The following is a 20,926-nucleotide window of genomic DNA, read 5'->3' on the forward strand; positions in this document are numbered from 1 at the left end:
CAAAGGGTATATGTAAGTTCCAGTTCAGCCTGGGATATGGCTCAAAACAAAACAAAGCAGGGTACAACACAGCAGACTCCTTTGGAGGCAGAGAAAGGAGGACCGTGAATTTGAAGCCAGCCTGATCTGGGCCACGAGTCTCTCAGAAAAGAAAGAGGGGGGACAGAGAGACCTTTCTTCTTCTGTTTAAATTGCTAGCACCTTACTGTCTTCAGAACAGTCTGCTATGAAGATCTAGAACCTGTTGTAGAATATTATTTCAAGGTGTGTTACATTTGTTTATGCTCTGGAACATTTGTTTAATGATGCGAAGATGTGTTTGATTAAATAAAATTCACCTGCGGTCAGGAGGCTGCGTCAGCAACTAGCTGTCAGGAAGTGGTAGGGAGGAGCAGGTGAGAAAGGGTTTATAAGGAGGGCGAGGAGAAGCACTGGGCTTTTTGGAGGAGGAGAGCAAGGAGAGAAGGTGAGCTACTTGCTATTCAGCCTCTCTGAAGAGCAGAATTCCACCTTAACCTTTGACTCTTGAGTTCTTTAGAGGGAGAGAGGTTTAGTTAAGTTCCCTTAGGAGCTTTGGAGAGTCAGAACCTGAGGGAACAGAATTCCCTCCGGCTACGGGCCTTGCTACCTCACCGCTGCTGGTAGCGGCAGATGCAGCTGCTGATTCGGACAGCTGTGGCTTAAAAGGCAGCAACAATTAAATAAAAGGACAAGAACCTGTCACACTAGTAAGCACGTGTCTGCCCACAAGAAGAACTCAGTACTCACCTGCTCCTGAAATTGTTTCTGGGACAAGCAATCAATTAGGTCCACACAGCCCAGAAGACAACCTGACGGATAGTCATTCGGAAATTCCAAATCTAGATAGAAAACAACAAAAGGATTGGACAAATTTCCTTTTTTGTGACCCTGGAACTCAGAAATCTGCTTTGAATTCTGAACACATAACTTTTCCATCTATTTGCAGAAGCAAAGGAAAACTGTGAAGTTTTTTATATGGCACACTGCTTGAATTTTAGCAAAAAACTAGTGAGTGACTAGCTTAGTTTACTATTTACATGCTAAATTTGGAAGCTTTTTTTACTTTAGAAAAATCCTCCATATACCATCAAGGTTCAAGGACTCTCTAGGTTAATCCCAAGCAAATTAAGTCTAATACACTCACAAATGGATTGGATTAGAGTCTGGTGGTGTGATGGTCAGCTTTAACTCTCAACCGACACAACCTACAGTCCTGAAGGAAGAGTCTCAATGAGAGGCTGGCAGCACTAGCAGCCCTATTCTCTAAGAAGAGTCCTGAAGCATGTGAGGATGGACAAAGGTAACCGAGTAAGAGCCAGCTGAGACGTGGCTGGCTCTCCTTCACTGTGGCTATGAGGGGAGTACTTGCTTCAAGTTCCTACCACTGTGGCCTCCTAAAATAATGGACTAAAACCTGGGATTCTGAGCTAAAACAAACCTTTAACCCTTTCTCCTCTAAGTTACTTTGGGTCACGGAATTTTATCACAGCCAAGGAAATAAAACTAGAACAGGAGGTACAGTGTTCTAGGAAAAAAGAAAAGCAGCTATAGGTGATGAGAAAAAAAACATAAAAGTATAAAAAGTATGATGAAACAAACAGAAGAATAAATGTCATTTTTTCCTTTTCTTTCTTTCTTTTTTTTTTTTTTCCGAGACAGGGTATCCCTGTGTAGCTTTGGCTATTCTAGAACTAGCTCTGTAGACCAGGCTGGCCTCTAACTCAGAGATCCACCAGTCTCTGCCTCCTTCTCCCTAGGGTTAAAGGTATATGTGGGGGTTTTGTTTCGTTTGTTTTTTAAATTTATTTTTATGTTATGTGCACTGGTGTTTTGCCTGGATGTGTGTCTGTGTGAGGATGTTGGATTCCTCGAAACTGGTGTTACAGACAGGTGTAAGCTGTCATGTGGGTACTGGGAATTGAATCCAGGTCCTCTAGAAAAGCAGTCAGTGCTCCTAACTGCTGAGTCATCTCTCCAGCCCCAGAAATGTGTTTTTAAGGACTATGCATTTTGACTCCTAGTGACTGCATCAGATGGTTTCTTAGAACTTTCAAAGGTGGTTCTATAGCTACCTTTCCCTTTTGTCTTCACAACTGTATGGGCCAGAATAGGAGGGACCACAAGGTGCCCAAGAGCTAAAATTCCTTTTAAAAATAAGAATTATTTATTACTTGGAATTGTATGTACATATGTGTCCAGGTATGTGCACATGAGTGCAGGTGCCCACCTAAGTCAGAGGTGTCAGATTCCACTGAAGGTGGAGTTATGGCGCTTGTGAGCTGCCCAGCATGGGTCCTCTACAAAAGCGGAGGGAGCTCTTAACACCCAGCCATCTCTCCAGCCTCACCAAATTCTTACGTGGGTTTTTTTTGTTTGTTTGTTTTTGTTTTTTCTTACTTTATCTCCCATCACTTATTTTATTTCCACAATAAATAGATGGAAGGTTTTCTCAGATTACACAACTAAGACTAGTTGGTTGACTGGGTGTGGTGGCTCACACCTTTAGTCCCAGCACTTAAAGAGGCAGAAAAAGGTGGATCTACGCGTGTTCAAGGGCTGCCTAGTCTACATATCAAGTTCCAGACCAACCACGGTATACATAAGGCCCTGTCTCAAAGATAGATAGATAGATAGATAGATAGATAGATAGATAGATAGATAGATAGATGATAGACAATAGACAGACAGATAATCTCCCATTAAGGATTGAATAAATGGTGCAGTAGTTTAGAGCACTTTTTTTTAAGAGTAGTTAAGGCTGCTTTTCCTGAGGACCTGAGTTCAGTTCCTAGCACTCACATGGCAGCTCACAACCATCTATTGGTAACTCTAGTTCCAGGGAATCTAACACCCTCCTCTGGTCTCCATGGGCACTGCACACACATATTTACAAGCAGACAAAACTCATAAAATAACTAAGATTTTTTTAAAAATGAAAATTAGTTGATTGATTTTTTTGGTTTGTGAAATATTTATTTACATTTTCTAATTTTTAATTAAAATTTTTTTAAATAGGGTATCACTATGGAGTTCTGGCTAGCCTGGAACTCATTACAAGGACCAAATGGGCCTCAAACTCAAGGGAGATCCATCTGCTTCTACTTCCCAAGTGCTGGGATTAAAGATATGTCCCACCATACATAGTCTTGAATTTTTAGAGAAATTAATGCTTTGAATAGCCATCTGTGACATCACTCAACACACTAATAGTTGAGTGTGGAGGCTGATACCTCTTATCCTACAATTTGGGAGGCTGAGGCAAGAAAACCACCTTGAGTTTGAATTAGCCTAACTACATAGTGAGTTCCATGGCAGCTGAGCTACACTGAGAGACCCTGTCTCCAAATCAAACTAATAGATAAATGTGAGGTTTTAACACAAGAAAAAGCCAGAGGAAGAAGGAAATAGGAGAATGAACAATCAGGATAAAGGAGACTGAAAACCGAGTATATATGTGGCTGTTACCTTTCCCATGAAGAAGACAATAGGTAGCCTGGAGTTCCGAGACTTCTTGAGGGGAGGGTTTCTTGCCGGTGGCCGCTATCCAAAGTCTCCCTCTGTGAGCCGTGTACCAGGATCTGCCCTCCACCCTTAAACACAAGTTAATAGGAAGGCTCTAAAGTCTAGTTTCCTTGAAGATCCCACAATATACAGCAAACCCTATGGCAAATTACCCAACTGGACCAAGAGATCTAAAGAAGATACTTCATCAAGAGGGATTCTCTTTTTTTTTTTTAAATTTATTTATTTATTATGTCTATAGTGTTCTGCCTGCATGTACACCTTTATGCCAAAGAGGGCACCAGATCTCATTACAGATGATTGTGAGCCACCATGTAGGTGCTGGGAATTGAACTCAGGACCTCTGGAAGAGCTGTCAGTGCTCTTAATCTCTAAGCCATGTCTCCAGCCCCAAGAGGGATTCTTTTGTGAGCAATACTTCTCCCACAATACCTTTCCCTTAAAGTTGAACTGAACTCTGTCAGCTAACCTCTCCTGCCTTCACCACCATTAGTCATTTCTCTCAACTCTTATTCGTCACCTGATCTCTGAAACTCAGATCTGCAACTGTTACTTGTCTTGGGATTTCTATAACCCAAGTTTATAATTAAGTTATTACATTTATTTACTTGTAGGGAGGGCACATGGCATTTTTATGGAGGCTAGAAGACAACTTGGAGGAGTTGGTTCTCTCCTTCCATTATATGAGTTCTGGGGATCAAACAGTGTCAGGGGCCAGGTGTGGTGGCTCACACCATTAATCCCAGCACTTGAGAGACAGAAACAGGTGGATCTCTGTGAGTTTGAGGCCAGCCTGGTCTACAGAGTGAGTTCCTGGCCAGGCAGAGATATCTAGTGAGTTCCTAGATACTATGTGTATGTCCGTATGTCTACATGTATATATGTCACATATGTCCTCAGAGACCCAAGAAAGATCAGATCCAACAAAAGGTTCTAAGCCATCTGACATTTGTTCTGGGATCTTACCTTGGGTCATCCAGAAGTATATCAAGGGCTCTTAACCACTGACCCATCTCTACAGCACTCTTTCTTTTTTTTTTTTGTAAAGACATGTATTTATTTATTTAAGTGCATACATGTATATGTACATGCACAAGTGGAGGTCAGAGGACAACTTTTGGGAGCTGGTTTTCTTCTTCTACCATGTGGGCTCTGGGGGATTAAACTCAGTTTGCCAGGCTTGGTAACAAGCATCTTTACCCCAATCTCATTCTTTTTTGGAGGTGTGGGGGGTGGGGTTTGGTTTTTCAAGACAGGGTTTCTCTGTGTAATAGCTCTGGCTGTCCTGGAACTTGCACTGTACACCAGGCAGAGATCCACCTGCCTCTACCTCCCGAGTACTGGGATTAAAGGTGTGCACCACCACCAGGCCCCAGTCACATTCTTAAAACAGGAAAGAGGGCTATGAATTTTTCATAGTCTTAGTGTCCCAATATAGATTAATTAAGAGTGTCAGATACACTGTAAGTGATCATTACAGGGAATGAAGAAATGTATGTTTTCCCTCTGGCCAAATAACCTGAAGAGTTGCTAGGAAAATGGTCCCACAAGCATGAAAGAACCACCCACTGACTCCCAGAGGGTTAGTGATTATGTGACAGATGCTGTTCATCCTGTTCTTTTGCGTGAGAAAAGACACATAACACAGACCCAAACCAGGAGAGAAACGAAAGCATTCGGACTCCCAAAGCTGAGGAGTGTATGCTGTTCCATCTCCTGCATTGGAAAAGGACGAAAGCAAACAGGAAGTGAATGAGAACAGACATCTGAGGGCTTGGCTGTTGTAAAGAGAAGCAGACTCATGCTTCTCTGTACTAACAGCATTGTACACATGGACCAGGCAACAGAGCCAAAGCAAGAAAGCATGACTTTCAGGGGAGGAAAGTGCCTGGTGCACCTTAGTGAACCAAGGAGGGAAGACGTTAACAACACCCACAAATGACCATTTCTAAATAGAGAACAACTGCAGCCGAATCAGTAGAGTGTAGGCACACTGAAAACCTGAAGTCTGGTTCTGTAATTCAGAGCATCTAGCTTACCTTTGCTGCCTCAGTGTCTTCATCGTGAACTGTAAAGTACTAGCCTGGGATTCACAACTACTCCTTTAGAGACTAAAACCCCATTTCAAAAGAAGTATATACTAATATAGATAACTAATATATACATTAATATATGTATACGTATATAATATATTTGTTTACATATCAGTAAACAAATAACATATAGATATTAGGACATTGCCAGCATATGAAATTCTAGAAGAGGAAGGGAAAAATGAGCACATAGTATAAATGATAAATGAAATAAAAAACCCAAACAAAATGTATAACATGGTCTCACTAAGTATTGATCCACATAGGAAAACAATGGAAATAAACACTCCAGGTCAGGCAGGGTGGCACATCCCTTTAATCCCAGCACTCTGGAGGCAGAAGCAGGCAGATCTCTGGATTCCAGTTCGAGGACAGCCTGGGCTACATAGTAAGTTCCAGCTCTGTAGAAACCACATCAAAAAAAAAAAAAAAAAAAAAAAAGAAAAAAGAAAAGAAACACTCCAAAGCACTAACAGCAGCTAACTGTTTCTAGGGAATAAGATTATATATGATCTCTTTCTAGCTATCTTTCACTTTTTTTTTGTTTTGTTTTTATGAGACAGGATTTCTCTGTGTAGTTTTGGTGCCTGTCCTGGCTCTCGCTCTGTAGACAAGGCTGGCCTTGAACTCACAGAGATCCGCCTGCCTCTGCCTCTGGAATGCTGGGACTAAAGGCGTGCACCACCACCACCCGGCTATCTTTCATTTTTACAACCTTATATTTCCATGTATACAAGTGAAGAAAAGGGGAGTTTAAATATGAATTAAGAAGAAACACAGTAAGCTGGGTGGTAGTAGTGCACACCCTAGCACCACCACTACCCTGCTGTGTAACCATACTTAGCCATGTTTAAAGTTATATGCAACTGAACAATATGTAAGTCACCAGCAGACTGGTACAAAGGAGCACCAATTCATAATTCTAAGTCAAATGTCTATCACTCTAAGACTTTGACTTTCAATTATTTTGAAAAGGTAAGAATTCCAATACTTTTTTTTAAATGTATACAGTGTTCTGTCTGATGTATGACTTCATGCCAGAAGAGGGCACCAGATCACATTATAGATGGCTGTGAGCCATCATGTAGTTGCTGGGAATTGAACTCAGGACCTCTCAAAGAGCAGCCAGTGCTCTTAACCGCTGAGCCATCTCTCTAGCCCCAAGAACTTCAATTCTTACCTTTTAATCCCTCTGACAAGCAGAGAAGCCCAAGGCTGATGCATAGAGAGGCACCAGCCACCATCAAAGCCTTCCTGGAACTCCTGGTCCTGGATTCGCAGCTGGTGCTGATACAAACTGTGCTCTAGTCCTGCTGAGAGTGGGGTCCTCTTCTGTGGGGCTGAGCCAGTGTTGTCTACCCACTGCACAGGAAAGAACACACAACAGAAACAGCTTTTCTGACAAGGGAGGAAACTTAGGGACGGTGAACCAAAGCCACTAATGCTGGTAAGAAGGAGTCACACGAGTGTCACTTTTTTTTCAGAAAAGCTTTCAAGTTCTAGGCTTGCCTTGAACTTGATATGTGGCAGAGAATGACCTTGAATTCCTGATTCTCTTGCTGCCATCTCCCAAATGTTGGGATTACAGGTTTGTGCCATTGCTCAGGGAGATTTCTTTTTTTTTTTTTTTTTTAAAAGAAAAATTGATCTCATTTCTAAAATAAGAACAAAAAGTATCGAGATGTTATAAATTCTTAGGAATACCAAACATGGCAACAATGTTGCAGCATTTTGTTTGTTTTTTAAGATAGAGTCTCACTATGTAACTCCACCTGACCTGGAACATTCTATGTAGACCAGGTTGGCCTTGAACTCAGAGATCTGTTAGCCCAAGTGCTAAGACTAAAGGTGGAATCGCCACACCAAGCTATTGTTTTTGTTTTTGTTTTTTTCCAAATTACATTTCATTCATGCATTTTGGGGATAGAGTGGGATACGCACACCACAGCACCCATGTGGAAGTCATAGGACAACCTATGGAATTAGTATTCTCAGGTCCGCAGGCGAAGAGTCAAGCACCTTTATCTGCTGACCATCATCCTCATCCACATGTCCCATCTTAAACAATGCTGAAGTCTCTACAATTCTACCTTCTTCTAGAAAATCCATAATGACCAGGACAAAAGACTTGTAATTATTTCCACTTTATACTTATTAATGATCTATGTTTGATTCTGGATAATTTTCCAAGACAGGGTCAACATTTTGGTCCATAACTCCTCATAAGATACTTCAGAGTCTCATACTGGTACCATAAAAAGCTAAACAGACGCTGTTGGAGCAGCAGTTCCAACCCCTGATTGTATGAAATATTCTATTACTGTGAAATGCATGACTTGTGCCCTAAAAAAGAAGGTGGAACCCTGCTGTAAACAAGGCTCTCCCTATAAAGGGGAACAGAGAATTACAGGTAATTTAATTGGAGGGCACAGGCAATGGCAGGAGACTAACAAGTTGTGGCAATAAAAAAGGATGGCTAATGCTTCTTCCAAAGCAAGAAGACAAAGGCTCTAAGATCCTTTCCCTCAACCAGTGCTGAAGATTAAACTGAGGACCTCATACATAGCCAAGCACTCTACTACTGAGCTATATTGAGTATACTCCCAGGCCCTAAAACCACATTCATTATGTACTATCTCAAGATGTAAGGTAGGAAGTGATAGAGGAAGGTACCCACTGTCAGCTTCTGGCTTCCACACACATATACACACACATTATGCACATACACATCAGCCCTACACATGCAAACAAACATACACAGTTGCATATACCATAACTAAAAACACACAAAAATATACCAGACTCCATAAAAACATTTTTTTAAATTTATTACATATACATGTATGACTGCAGGCCAGAAGAGGGCACCAGATCTCATTACAGATGGTTGTGAGCCACCATGTGGTTGCTGGGAATTGAACTCAGGACCTCTAGAAGAGCACTGGAAGAGCAGTCAGTGCTCTTATCCTCTGAGCCATCTCTCCAGCCCCCATAAAAACATTTAAATGACAATATTCAGAGGAAAACACAAAGCATCTTATCAGAAATGTTTTGATAAAAATTAGAAAAATATTGGGCAAGAGTAAGTATTGAAGGACATGTTGAGAGGAAATTGGTATCTAAGGGCCTATGAAACAGATATGCTTGAAAGGAGAACTATTTGTCTCATTATCAGTCAGAGGAACCATTCACTAACCTGGGGAGGACTCTGGTACAGGTTGGGATTTACCAAAACTCCCAAAGGCTCTTCAGAGGATCTATCCAAAGTTCCATTGGCAATGGCCTGTATTGTCTCATCTAGTCTGTGATAACAAACCAAAAGGAGGCAATAACTGGTCATCTTCTATACTCACAGTGTCCAAACTTACCATATGCAACCGTTTAGTAGTAATAAATTGAAATTGAAAGTTTTATTTGTAGACATGCACAACCTTCCCTGCTCCCAACTCCACCTTCTTTCTCTTTGTACCAAGAATTCTCAGGAAAATAGGTAGGGCACATTACTCATTCATCTACTTAACAAGATCAACACATGCTAAGATTAGAAAAGATGTCTAGCAATAGCCTAACCCAGAGGATTCTACAACAACTCATCTACTAAATGAACCATAGTTATTCTGCCTACTGGAGTCCCCTTTCCACTCCTCCATGCTAATCTGAACTCTATCCTCACTTCAAGACACAAAAGGTTCTGTTTCTGTTTTTTTGTTTTGTTTTGTTTTTTTAAGATCTATGTATTGCTGGATGTGGTGGTGCAAGCCTTTATTCTCAGAAATAGGGAGGCAGAGGCAAGTGGATTTCTATGAATTTGAGGCCAGCCTGGTCTACATAATGAGTTCCAGGACAGCCAGAACTACATAGAAGAGACCCTGTCTCAAACAAATAAAACAGCCCCCCAAACAATGTATATATTTGTGTGTCTGTGTATAAATATGTACATGTGAATGCCATGCGAAACCAAAGGCGTTGGATTTCCTGATCTGGAGTTATAGGTGGTGGTGAGCCACCCAAAGAGAGTGTTGAAGGCTGAACTTGGGTCTTCTGCAAGAACAACACAGGCTCTTAACCACTGAGACATTTCTCTAGTTCCAACATTCAGAAGTTTTAAAGAGGACCCTTACTTGTCCCACACAGAGTGCTTCCTTCTTTTTCTAAAGTTTTATAGTGAAACTTCACATACTGTGTGAATAATCAATAAACACACGCAGAGAGAGAGAGAAGGAGGCAGAGAAGGACAGAGACTGAGGAATCCTCTGGCTCTTAAGACAGCATACTCTTTCCAGGAGTAATGGTTCACTCCTTTAATTCAGATCTTTTTTTTTTTTTTTTTGAAGATTTATTTATTATGTATACAGTGTTCTGTCTGCATGTATGCCTGCAGGCCAGAAGAGAGCAACAGAACTCATTACGGATGGTTGTGAGCCACCATGTGGTTGCTGGGAATTGAACTCAGGACCTCTGGAAGAGCAAACAGTGCTCTTAACCTCTGAGCCATCTCTCCAGCGCCTTAATTCAGATCTTAGGAGGTGGAGGCAGGCGGATCTCTCTGAGTCCCAGGTTAGCCTGGTCTACATAGTGACATAGTTCCAGGACAGTCAGGACTACATAGTGAGACCCTGTCTCAAAAAAACAAAACAAGCCGGGAGGGGGGTGGCGCATGCCTTTAATCCCAGCACTCGGGAGACAGAGGCAGGTGGATCTCTGTGAGGCCAGCCTGGGCTACAGAGTGAGTTCCAGGAAAGGCACAAAGCTACATAGAGAAACCCTGTCTTAAAAAACAAACAAAACAAAACAAAACAAAACAAAAACCCCAAAACAAAAAGACATCATACCTTTGCAGGCCAGTGGCTCAATGGATAATGTGCCTGACTATAGATCAAAAGAGATCATACCCTGGAAGGAGGAATAACCTGACCCAGAGAAGGGTTTTTTATTCCGCTTCACTGCCATGCTCTACTTACTGCTGTATTCCATAGGCCTGCTGAATGCTTACCAAACATTTTTGAGTGATGGTGATAATTCTGAAGCACCACATAATGCAAAGCGTCAACTAATAGAAAAGATTGAGCTTAATCATAAATTCAAATAAAAATATATTTGTCAGAAAATTGTTATATGGAACTGGAGAAAGGGCTTAGCAGTAAAGGGGACTGATTGCTCTTCCAAAGGACCCAGGCTCCTTTCTCTGGTGTTAGTTATACATGGTGGCTAACAACTGTCTTACTCCAATTGTAGGAGATCTGTCCTTTGATGATCCTCATGGGCTTTGAGGTTTCAAAAGTCCATGCCAGGCCCAGTCTCTCTCTCTCTCTCTTGGCGTGTGGATCAGGATGTAGCCCTCAGCTACTGCTCCAGCACCATGCCTACCTTCATGTGGCCCTGTTCCCCACTACGATAATAATGAACTAAACTTCTGACACTGTAAGCAAGCCCCCAATTAAATGCTTTCTTTGATAAGAGTTACCTTGGTCATGGTGTCTCTTCATAACAATAGAACAGTAACTAAGACAGAAGTTGGTAGCAGGAGTGGGTATTGATGTGATAGGCCTGACCCTGCTGTTTGTTGTAGGAATATGGAAGACTTTGGGACTTTGGACTAGAAAAGCAGGTGAATGCTTTAACTAAGGCTCCTAGTAGGAGCATGGAAGACAGTGGTGCTAAGAACGACATCGATTATGACAGCCCAGATCAAGAGTTTCAAAGGGGGCCGGGCGGTGGTGGCGCACGCCTTTAATCCCAGCACTCGGGAGGCAGAGCCAGGCGGATCTCTGTGAGTTCGAGGCCAGCCTGGGCTACCAAGTGAGCTCCAGGAAAGGCGCAAAGCTACACAGAGAAACTCTGTCTCGAAAAACCAAAAAAAAAAAAAAAAAAAAAAAAAAAAGAGTTTCAAAGGGGGAAGAAAATCAGTAAGTGACCTAGAGATCATTCTTGTGATATTTTGGCAAACAATGTGGCCTAGACTTCTTGAGACCCTGTCACAAACAAACAAAATAAAACAAAAAACTAACAACCCCCCCCCCCAAACCCAACAAAATAAACATAACAAAACTGAAACTGGGCATGGTGTTACACACCTATAATCTTAGGAAGCTGAGGCAGGAGGATCAACATCAGTTTGAAGCCAGTCAAGGCTACATAGTAAGGTCCAAGTCAGGATGGGTTACATTGTAAAGCCCAGTCTCAAAACAACAGGGGCTTGACAGATGGCACAGAGGTTAAGAGCATTTTCTGCTTTTACGTATGACCTGTGTTGGTCCCCAACACCTGCATGGAGTTGGACAACTGTAACCCCAGCTGTAGGGGATCCAATGACCTCTTCTGGCCTCTGTGGACACCAAGTGTGCATGTGGTGCACATAACGAACGCATGCAAGCATAAAATAAAAGTACATTTTCTTACTAGTACAAAACTTGAGGATGGAGAGGTTTCCCTTTGTTTTTCGAGACAGGGTTTCTCTGTGTACCTCTGGCTGTCCCAGAACTTGCTCTGTAGACCAGGCTGGTCTTGAACCCAAAGATTCGCCTGAGTCTGCCTCCCTAGTGCTGGGATTAAAGGTGTACAACACCACTGCCTGGCAATGGAGAGATTTCTTAAAAGGAGTTGGAGAAGAACATTATCTGAATAACTTTCAAAACCAATAATTATACTATATTAATACCACATTCCAAAGCGGGGAGGGAATTCATTTTTCCAATGTATTAATTTCAAAGTTCAAAGAGGAAAAACAGAGCATATTGTTACATTTCATCAAGACCAAATATTTTAAAATTTTTAAAAATTTCTGGGTGTACATGTGTGTGCATGTGTATCTATGTGATATATATGTGAGAGTGTGAGCATGTATGTGCCATGGCAAATTTGTAGATGTCAGAGGATAACTTTTGGGACTAAGTTTTCTCCTGTCACTCTTGGCTCTGGGTTCTGGAAATTGAACTCAAGTTATTAGACTTGAATGACAAGTGCCTTTTCTAGCTAAGCCATCTCACTGGCTCCACCAATCCACCTCACTGGCTCCACCAATCCATCTCACTGGCTCTCCCAATTTTTAAAAATTAACCAAATTTGATAAGCCAATACATACGCACTTATAAAACAGGGTTTTGTTTGTTTGTTTGTTTTGTGTATATACTTTCATTTTCTTCTTCAAGACAGTATTTCTCTGTAGCCCTGGTTGTCCTGGAACTCACTCTGTAAACCAGGCTGTCCTCAAACTCACAGAGATCCACCTACTGGTGCCATCACCACCCAGCCCTTATTTTTATTCTTTGAGACAAGGATTTGCTATGTACCCCAGGCTGGCCTGATGGGATCCTCCTACTCTGCCTACTGAGTGCTGAGATTACAAGTGTGTACTATCATGTCCCACCAAATCCACTGATTTCGTCTAGCTTACTATTACCGTGTAGTTTGGGAGAGATCTAACCTACCATTTTTCCAAAGTGGTGTTAATCATCTCAACATCATATATTAAATTCTTTCCTTACAGCTTAAAATGTTAGCTTCATTTTCATTGATTTATTATTTCTCTACGTGTGTACAGCTAAGGAATGAATAATGGTCTTACTCAAATTACGTAAGTGATCTACTATTGAGCTACACTCTTGTCCCAAGCCAATGTTAATTTTAGTCATTATCAATTTCACACACATATCTGCACACAGTGAAGCACAAATACACAAAGTAGACATATTAGTTTCTTTCTGGATCATACATTTCACTGAAATATTCTGTGTGTATATATGTGTATGCACACTTGCAAATGAGCATGTGCATGTAAATGCCAGAGGTCAATGTGGGCTGTTGTCCTCAATTACTCTCCACCTTATTTTTTGAGATAGCGTTTCCCACTGAACCTGGAATTTGCCCATTTGACTAGACTGGGAGTTTAAAGTGTCCTCCTGTCTCTGCCTACACAGCTCTGGGATTACAGGAGTGCCACTATGCCCAGCTTTTTTATACAGGATCTAGGGAACAAACTCAGATCTTTTTCCTTGTTTATCAAGCACTTTACCAACTAAACCATCACTTCTGAACACCTTATTGATTTATCTATTGCCTAAACTGTACTTTTTTGGAGATGTTGTTTTCTTTTAGGTCTTTGTTTTTGATCAGAGAGTAACACATAGCCCAGGCTAGCCTCAAACTCACTACTTGACCTTGAACTCTTGGTCTTGTCTCATCTTCTCAAAGCACCAGGATTATGTATCTGCACCACTGTGCCTAGTTCCATGCTTCATTTTGAAAATCCTTAGCCACTCTGTATATTTTCTTTTCTAAATTAGCAATTATTATTTTATATTTTATTTTTATTTTTTGAAGTGCTGGGGATCAAACCCTGGGGCTCAAGGATACTAGGCAAGTGCTATACCACTTTGCTACCATCCCAGCCTTAAACATTTTATTTACTTTTTTGTGATGCTAGGGTTTATTATTTTTGTTTTTACTGTTTTGTTTTTTTATTTGTGAAACAGGGTCTTGCTATATAGCTCAGACTGATCTGGAACTCAGTATGCAGCCCAGGCTAGCCTTATACTATGTATCTTGTGTCTTTAGTCTCTCAAGTACCATGGTTACAAGTATATGTCGCCATACATAACTCCATCATTATAAAATTATTTGTGTATGTGTGTGGTACCTGGGTTGATCTATGGCTTTGTGCATGTTAGACACATGTTATACAACTGAAATATATTTCTAGCCCACCATCATTATTAGCATTTTTTAAATTTTATTTTGTGAGTGAGAATGTGCATGCATGCATGTGCCATAGCATGTGTGTGAAGATCAGAGGACAACTTGCAGAACTGGCTCCCTCCCTCTACCATATGGGTCCCAGAGAGCAAACTCAGGTTATCGGCTTAGCAAGCAGGCACCTTTACCTGCCAAGCTCATTTCTTGGCCCTCCATCATTTTTATTTCTTTATTTTTATATCTTTATGTGTACGACGTGTGCATATGAGATGTATACATGTATGTATGTGTGAAAGTATGGGCAGATATGTGTCATAGTACGTATAATGGAGGTCAGAGAACAACCTGAGTTGTTGATCCTCACCTTCCGCCCTGGTTGAGACAAGTTTTCTTTGCTGTTTGTCATTGCACACAGCAGGTTAACTGGCCTGTGAGCTTCTGGCAATTCTGTCTGTCTATGTTGCCATAGGAATAATGAGATGACAGACATGTGGTCCTGCACAATGGCTTCACACAGGTTGTGAGGATGTGAACTCCGGTCCTAAGACTGGGCAGCAAGAGCTTTACACATTGGCTGTCATCATCATCATTATTATTATTTGTTTTTTGTTTGTTTGTTTGTTTGTTTTGTTTTTTGTTTTTGTTTTTTTCAAGGCAGGGTTTCTTTTTTGTGTAGCTTTGGCTGTGTAGCTCTGGAACTCTGTAGACCAGGCTGGCCTCAAACTCATAGAGATCCACCTGCCTCTGCCTCCCAATTGCTGGGATTAAAGGTGTTTCCACCAACACCTGGGCATCATAATTTTTTAAATAAACGAAACACCAGATCCATTAGAGGGAAACCCTTCACAGTCAGACTGACCCTGTTCTCAGACCCCCCCCAGAGGCCTCCCACTTACCTACTGTGATACTCAGCTAGTGGATTTTCATCTTCTAGGATCTTCCGCCCTGCAAAGTCAATGGTGACTTTCTTAGAGAGCCGTGAGGCATGTCGGAGTTCTCTCAGCTCCTCCTCTCGTTTCTGTAGGGTTTCTCGCTCAACTTTTGACAGCCACTGGTTAGAATCACTGGCAAAGTAATCTGACTCATCATCAATGACTTGGGTCCTTCGGATACTGAGCAGGAAAAAGGTAGAAAGAACACACAGCAAGTAGGTGATGGGTTGACAAAGATGGACTAATTACCACTTAACTTTTGCTATTGTGGAGGCTCCCATACCAACTATGAAAGGTCAGAATGTTCTAAAATCAGGCTAAGCTCTTCCTGACTTGAAGCTGCAATGTGTATCTTATGTCTACTGCAAGGTTCAGTTCTGCTCCTAGAACTAATCAGCCTCAGGCAGTGGAAGACATACCACCATAATTCACTGTCCTCCCTTTCTGACAAGCCCAACCTTTTACACACCCTTCCATTCATGCTCCAGCCCTCCAGGCTGTGGATCAAAGGTTACACCTGATGACTGGGATGTACCTTGGTTTTGTCCAATACCAGTTGTTATTCCAGTAACTTACTCAATATCCTACCCCATATAAATTCATTAGGGTCTGGTTTATTACTGATAGACCCATCTGTCTGCTGGTGTTTGCACTGAAATCTCAATCCTATGGCTTAATTATTAACATTTAGGATATTTTATTCATCTATTACTGTAACAGTTTCCATATCCCTCCTCCTCACTCTCTAGTTCTTCATTAGTACATGCCCAAGTTCTAAGATCATAATGATAAGAAACTTGATGGCTGGAATTCTGACAACTTAACCCTCCTATCTTTCTACAGAAAATAAACCTGGAGCTCACAGAAATTGATTACACCAAAACCATAAACCTAGTTAAGACTGTGTTTCTCCATAATGACTAATTATTGACACACATAAGCATAAGGAAGACATTTATATTACATTCATATTCAGGGTACAAAATGATTTTATTTTAAAAGATTTGTTATGGGCCGTGACACAGTCTGATGTGCGCCCATCTCTACTCCCCACTAATAAAATTTAGAAAGATTGTATTTGCCCTGACAGAGATTAGTCTCAGCACCTCTCGAATGGTGAATTAAAGGCTGGCAGTGACTGAGAGCTGGGCAGCCCTGCTCTAGAGAGTGAGCTCTGTGAGGCAAGGGTTCAGAAGTCTGTTGGGCTCTTCCTAGAGCTGGAAATACAAGTTTCAATAAATATTTGCTGAATTCATAAATAAAGTCTCCAGGCATGTTCCAGCGCCTTCTCTAGCACAGGCTAGAGGTTCAGTGTGGTTTCAAAGAGTGTGTAACAGTCGGCATCTGGAGGGTTGTACTGGGAGTTTGAGGAATTGACATTGTTCACAGTTGTGCTTAATACATTCTGGGGCTCTGGATTAAGTAGAAAGAATGCAGCTCATGACTGCCAGGATTTTATTTTTACAAAAGTCTAACGCATGGAGACCCTAGTCCTTATTTAAAACAAAACAAAACAAAAACCCTCTGTTAACCAGAAAATCTTAAATATTTATTACCTGAAGTTTTTGATAATTATTTTTTTCTTGAGACAGGGTCTCACTATGCAGTCCCGGCTGCCCTGGAACTCACTCTGTAGATGCTGCTGGTGTTAACTCACAGAGATCTGTCTGCCTGCCTCTGTCTCCCCAGTGCTGTGATTACAGGCTGTGATTGTATGCCTGGCTTGGTTTTTGCTTAATTTAAACTTTCTTCGATTCTGGCTTTAGCACAAAAATCTGTGTGCTCTCTGTGTAATATTTATACTGTTCTGCAATATAAATGGTTTACTTAACATAGCTGCTCTTTGGTTTGAAAATATAGTCTTCAAAATTTTTTACCCAACAACTAGATAATTTGTTACTAAATAAATAAATGTGATCTGTAAGTTCTTTGTGCAGAATGTTTAAAAAAAAAAAAAAAAGATTTAGAAGAGACAGGTGTGGTGGTCCATGCTTTAATCCTAGCACTTGGGAGGCAGAAGCAGGCAGATCTTTGAGTTGGATGCCACACTGGTCTACAGAGTGAGTTCTATTCCAGCCAGGTCCACATAGTGAAACCCTGTCAAACAAAAACAAAAATAAAAGCCAAGATGCCATAAAACCCCCAATACAGCTAGCTCTTCTGTGTTATGAGCGCTGTCACACTCCACTCCAAGAAGGTATCAAGTATCAAAGCAGTATTTATTTTATGACTTTATGTGTGTTTTGCCTGCATGTATGTGTGTGCTCTATGTGAGTGACTGCCTAGTGTCTGTAGGTGTCAGAAGAGGGCATCTCTCAGGGACTGGAGCTACAGATGATGGAGAGCTGCCACACAGGTGCTGGAAACTGAACCAGAGCAACTAATGCTCTTAATTTCTGAATCAACTCTCCAGCCCCCCAAATAATGTTTTAATGGCCAGAATCTATGGATGAGTTTCTGTCTTAGCATGTTAGTCTAACCCTACAATACCTAGTTCTGTCGAACTCTAACAGTTTTTCTTTATGCTTGATAGCCTTCTCCAAACCAGACTTAATTCGAGATTCTTGATGAGGAAGAAGGTCCTTGGTAGAGACGTCCACCTTTCCAGAATTTTCTGCCCCTGAAATTCAATAAGAAAAACAAATAGTATCGGCCCACAGAACAAATTTGTTGTATTGCACAGCAATGAACAAAATATTTGCAGATCTGGTTCTAGCCTGATGATCTGAGGCATTTAATAAAATGGAAACATTAAAGGTCAGGCCCAACCAACATCAGAGACAGGCAGATCTCTGTGAGTTCAAGGCTAATCTGGTCTACAAAGCAAGTTCCAGAACAGCCATGGCTACACAGAGAAACCTTGTCTTGAAAAAAACCAAGCAACAAACAAAAAAATATAGTTTCATCATTTTGGGGGTTGGAGAGATGGCTCAGTGGTTAAGAACACTGATCTTCCAGAGGTCCTAGGTTCAATTCCTAGCATCCACATGGCAGCTCACAGCTGTAACTCCATTTTTAGAGGATCCAATTCACTCTTCTGGCCTCTGAGAGGAATGGACGTCCTCACACAGACATACATGCAAACAAACAAGTAATGTACATAAAACAAATAAATCATTTTTTAAAAAGCAGTATGTAAAATTAATAAAAAATTTCTTAATTAAAAAAAGCAAAAACAAGACATCAGTGAGAACTTGCATCAGCATAATTCTATTAATTACTAGTAATAATAAATAGTAATCAATAGAATTTATTACATTACACTGATTTAGAATTATTTTCTTCATTACTATCATTTTTCTGTTCTAGGATCCAATTCAAGAGTCACGGCGTTTAGTTGTAACTTAGCCTGCTTCCATCTGGCATCTCCTCAGTCTCTTTTATCTTCCATGTCCTTATTCTTAAATTTTCAAACCACCATTATAACCTGTTGGCCGCAGCAGTTTGAACTGTCATTCGTGTTCTGACGGTGGTTTTCTGCAAGTCTCGTGTTTTCTACTTCATTATTCAGTACCTTCTCTAAGAGTTCTCTCTTCCTTATTGTCTCATTGTCTCGTGTTTTCTACTTCATTATTCAGTACCTTCTCTAAGAGTTCTCTCTTCCTTATTGTCTCATTGTCTCGTGTTTTCTACTTCATTATTCAGTACCTTCTCTAAGAGTTCTCTCTTCCTTATTGTCTCATTGTCTCGTGTTTTCTACTTCATTATTCAGTACCTTCTCTAAGAGTTCTCTCTTCCTTATTGTCTCATTGTCTCGTGTTTTCTACTTCATTATTCAGTACCTTCTCTAAGAGTTCTCTCTTCCTTATTGTCTCATTGTCTCGTGTTTTCTACTTCATTATTCAGTACCTTCTCTAAGAGTTCTCTCTTCCTTATTGTCTCATTTGTTTCATTTGTAACAGAATGAATATGGATATGAATTTTTTCTTTGGGTTATAATCTAATATTACTGCTCATTTTGCTGCTCAATGATATACAGTTTTAATAGTAAGTTTAAAAAAAAAAAAATGCTTGTTGAGGGGCTGGAGACATAGCTTAGGTTCAATCACCAGCAGGAAAAAAAAAAAAATTGTTGAGCCAGGAGGGTTGGGGGGGATGGGAGGTACATGCCTTTAACCCCAGCACTTGGAAGCAGAGGCAGGAGGATCTCTGAGCCTGATCTAGAGAGAATTCCAGGACAGGCTCCAGAGCTACACAGAGAAACCTTGTCTCGAAAAACCAAGAAAAAAAATTGTTAAATAAGGGAGGCCCCCCCTACACACAAAAAACAGTCTGCCAGGCAATGATGCACACCTTTAATTCTGGCACCAGTGAGCTCCAGGCCAGCCAGAGGTACATAGTGAGGCCCTATCTCAAAGGATGAAAAAACAAAGCAAGAAAGAAACCTGAGATTTACCTGACATGAGCTTCTTTAGCAGTTTCTGGCTTTTGTTTGAGTCACGCTGTAAAATGTCCTGTTCTTCATTAGTACATACCTATAAAGAAAAAGAGAGTTATCATTCAGCAGTTGAATGATACTGCTTGCTTGGAATGCTATAAAAAGTAGCCTCAACAGGTAGATCTTTGAGTTCAAGGCCAGCCTGGTCTACACAGTGAGTTCCAGGACAGCCAGGGATACGCAGTGAAACCCTGTCTCAAAAAACCAAAAAGTTCATTGCTGCAGATATTCCTAAATAACTAGATGATTATATATATTTATATTCAAATAATATATGTCTATACACATAAATATACATATACCTACTTTCTTTTTTTTTTTTTTCCGAGACAGGGTTTCTCTGTGTAGCTTTGCGCCTCTCCTGGAACTCACTTGGTAGCCCAGGCTGGCCTCGAACTCACAGAGATCCACCTGGCTCTGCCTCCCGAGTGCTGGGATTAAAGGCGTGCGCCACCACCGCCCGGCTCATATACCTACTTTCAAAGGAAAAACATTTGCTTCTGTTGAGAATATTGAAAAAAATCATGGCACTTTTCAAAAGCTTTTAGTTCTAACAATAAACTCCAAATCTAACAATAGAAATTATAAGGAGATGTTTTATTAGAAAGAACCAGAAGCTTGAAGCTAGAGAGATAGCTCAGCAGTTAAGAGCATTGGCTACTCTTCCAGAGGACCTGGATTCAATTCCCAGCACACAGATGGCAGCTTGTATAGTGTCTGTAACTCCATTTCCAGGGGATCCAACTCCCTCCTCTGGCCTCTGAGGGGACCAGGTACAAATGTGGTCCACAGACATACATGCAGGCAAAACATTTATACACATAAAATAAGAAAGAATCAGAGGCAAATATGATAGCCTAGGTCTGTAATCTCAGTACTTCAGTACTTGAGAACCTGAGGCAGGAAGACTGCCACAAACTTGAGGCTAGCCTGATTTATTTTTTTTCTTTTTCTTTCTTTTTTTTTTTTTTTGGTTTTTCGAGACAGGGTTTCTCTGTGTAGTTTTGCGCCTTTCCTGGAACTCACTTGATAGTCCAGGCTGGCCTCGAACTCACAGAGATCCACCTGGCTCTGCCTCCCGAGTGCTGGGATTAAAGGCGTGAGCCACCACCGCCCGGCCTAGCCTGATTTATATAGGGAGTTCAAAGACAGTTATTAATGAGCCTGGGCTACACATGGAGCTTGAGGCCAGCCTAGTTACATAGTAACTCACTTTTCTGCCTCAGCCT

General features: G+C 41.1%; 1 protein-coding gene across 2 annotated transcripts in view; it reads right to left on the reverse strand.

Annotated features, from left to right (window-relative positions):
• Positions 1-20,926, reverse strand: part of Trip4 (thyroid hormone receptor interactor 4) — a 61,497-nt gene that overhangs the window by 27,065 nt on the left and 13,506 nt on the right. For both annotated transcript variants that reach the window (XM_059268133.1, XM_059268132.1), the window contains exons 5-11: positions 19,656-19,734; positions 17,750-17,879; positions 15,224-15,439; positions 8,833-8,938; positions 6,817-6,998; positions 3,487-3,611; positions 769-860 (exon numbers count right to left, since the gene is read on the reverse strand). In XM_059268133.1, coding sequence (XP_059124116.1) covers positions 769-860; positions 3,487-3,611; positions 6,817-6,998; positions 8,833-8,938; positions 15,224-15,439; positions 17,750-17,879; positions 19,656-19,662 — 858 coding nt within the window. In that variant the 5' untranslated portion in view covers positions 19,663-19,734. The remainder of the gene's footprint in view (positions 1-768; positions 861-3,486; positions 3,612-6,816; positions 6,999-8,832; positions 8,939-15,223; positions 15,440-17,749; positions 17,880-19,655; positions 19,735-20,926) is intronic.

Source organism: Peromyscus eremicus, chromosome 7, assembly GCF_949786415.1.
Source record: "Peromyscus eremicus chromosome 7, PerEre_H2_v1, whole genome shotgun sequence".
NCBI classification, from domain to species: domain Eukaryota; kingdom Metazoa; phylum Chordata; class Mammalia; order Rodentia; family Cricetidae; genus Peromyscus; species Peromyscus eremicus.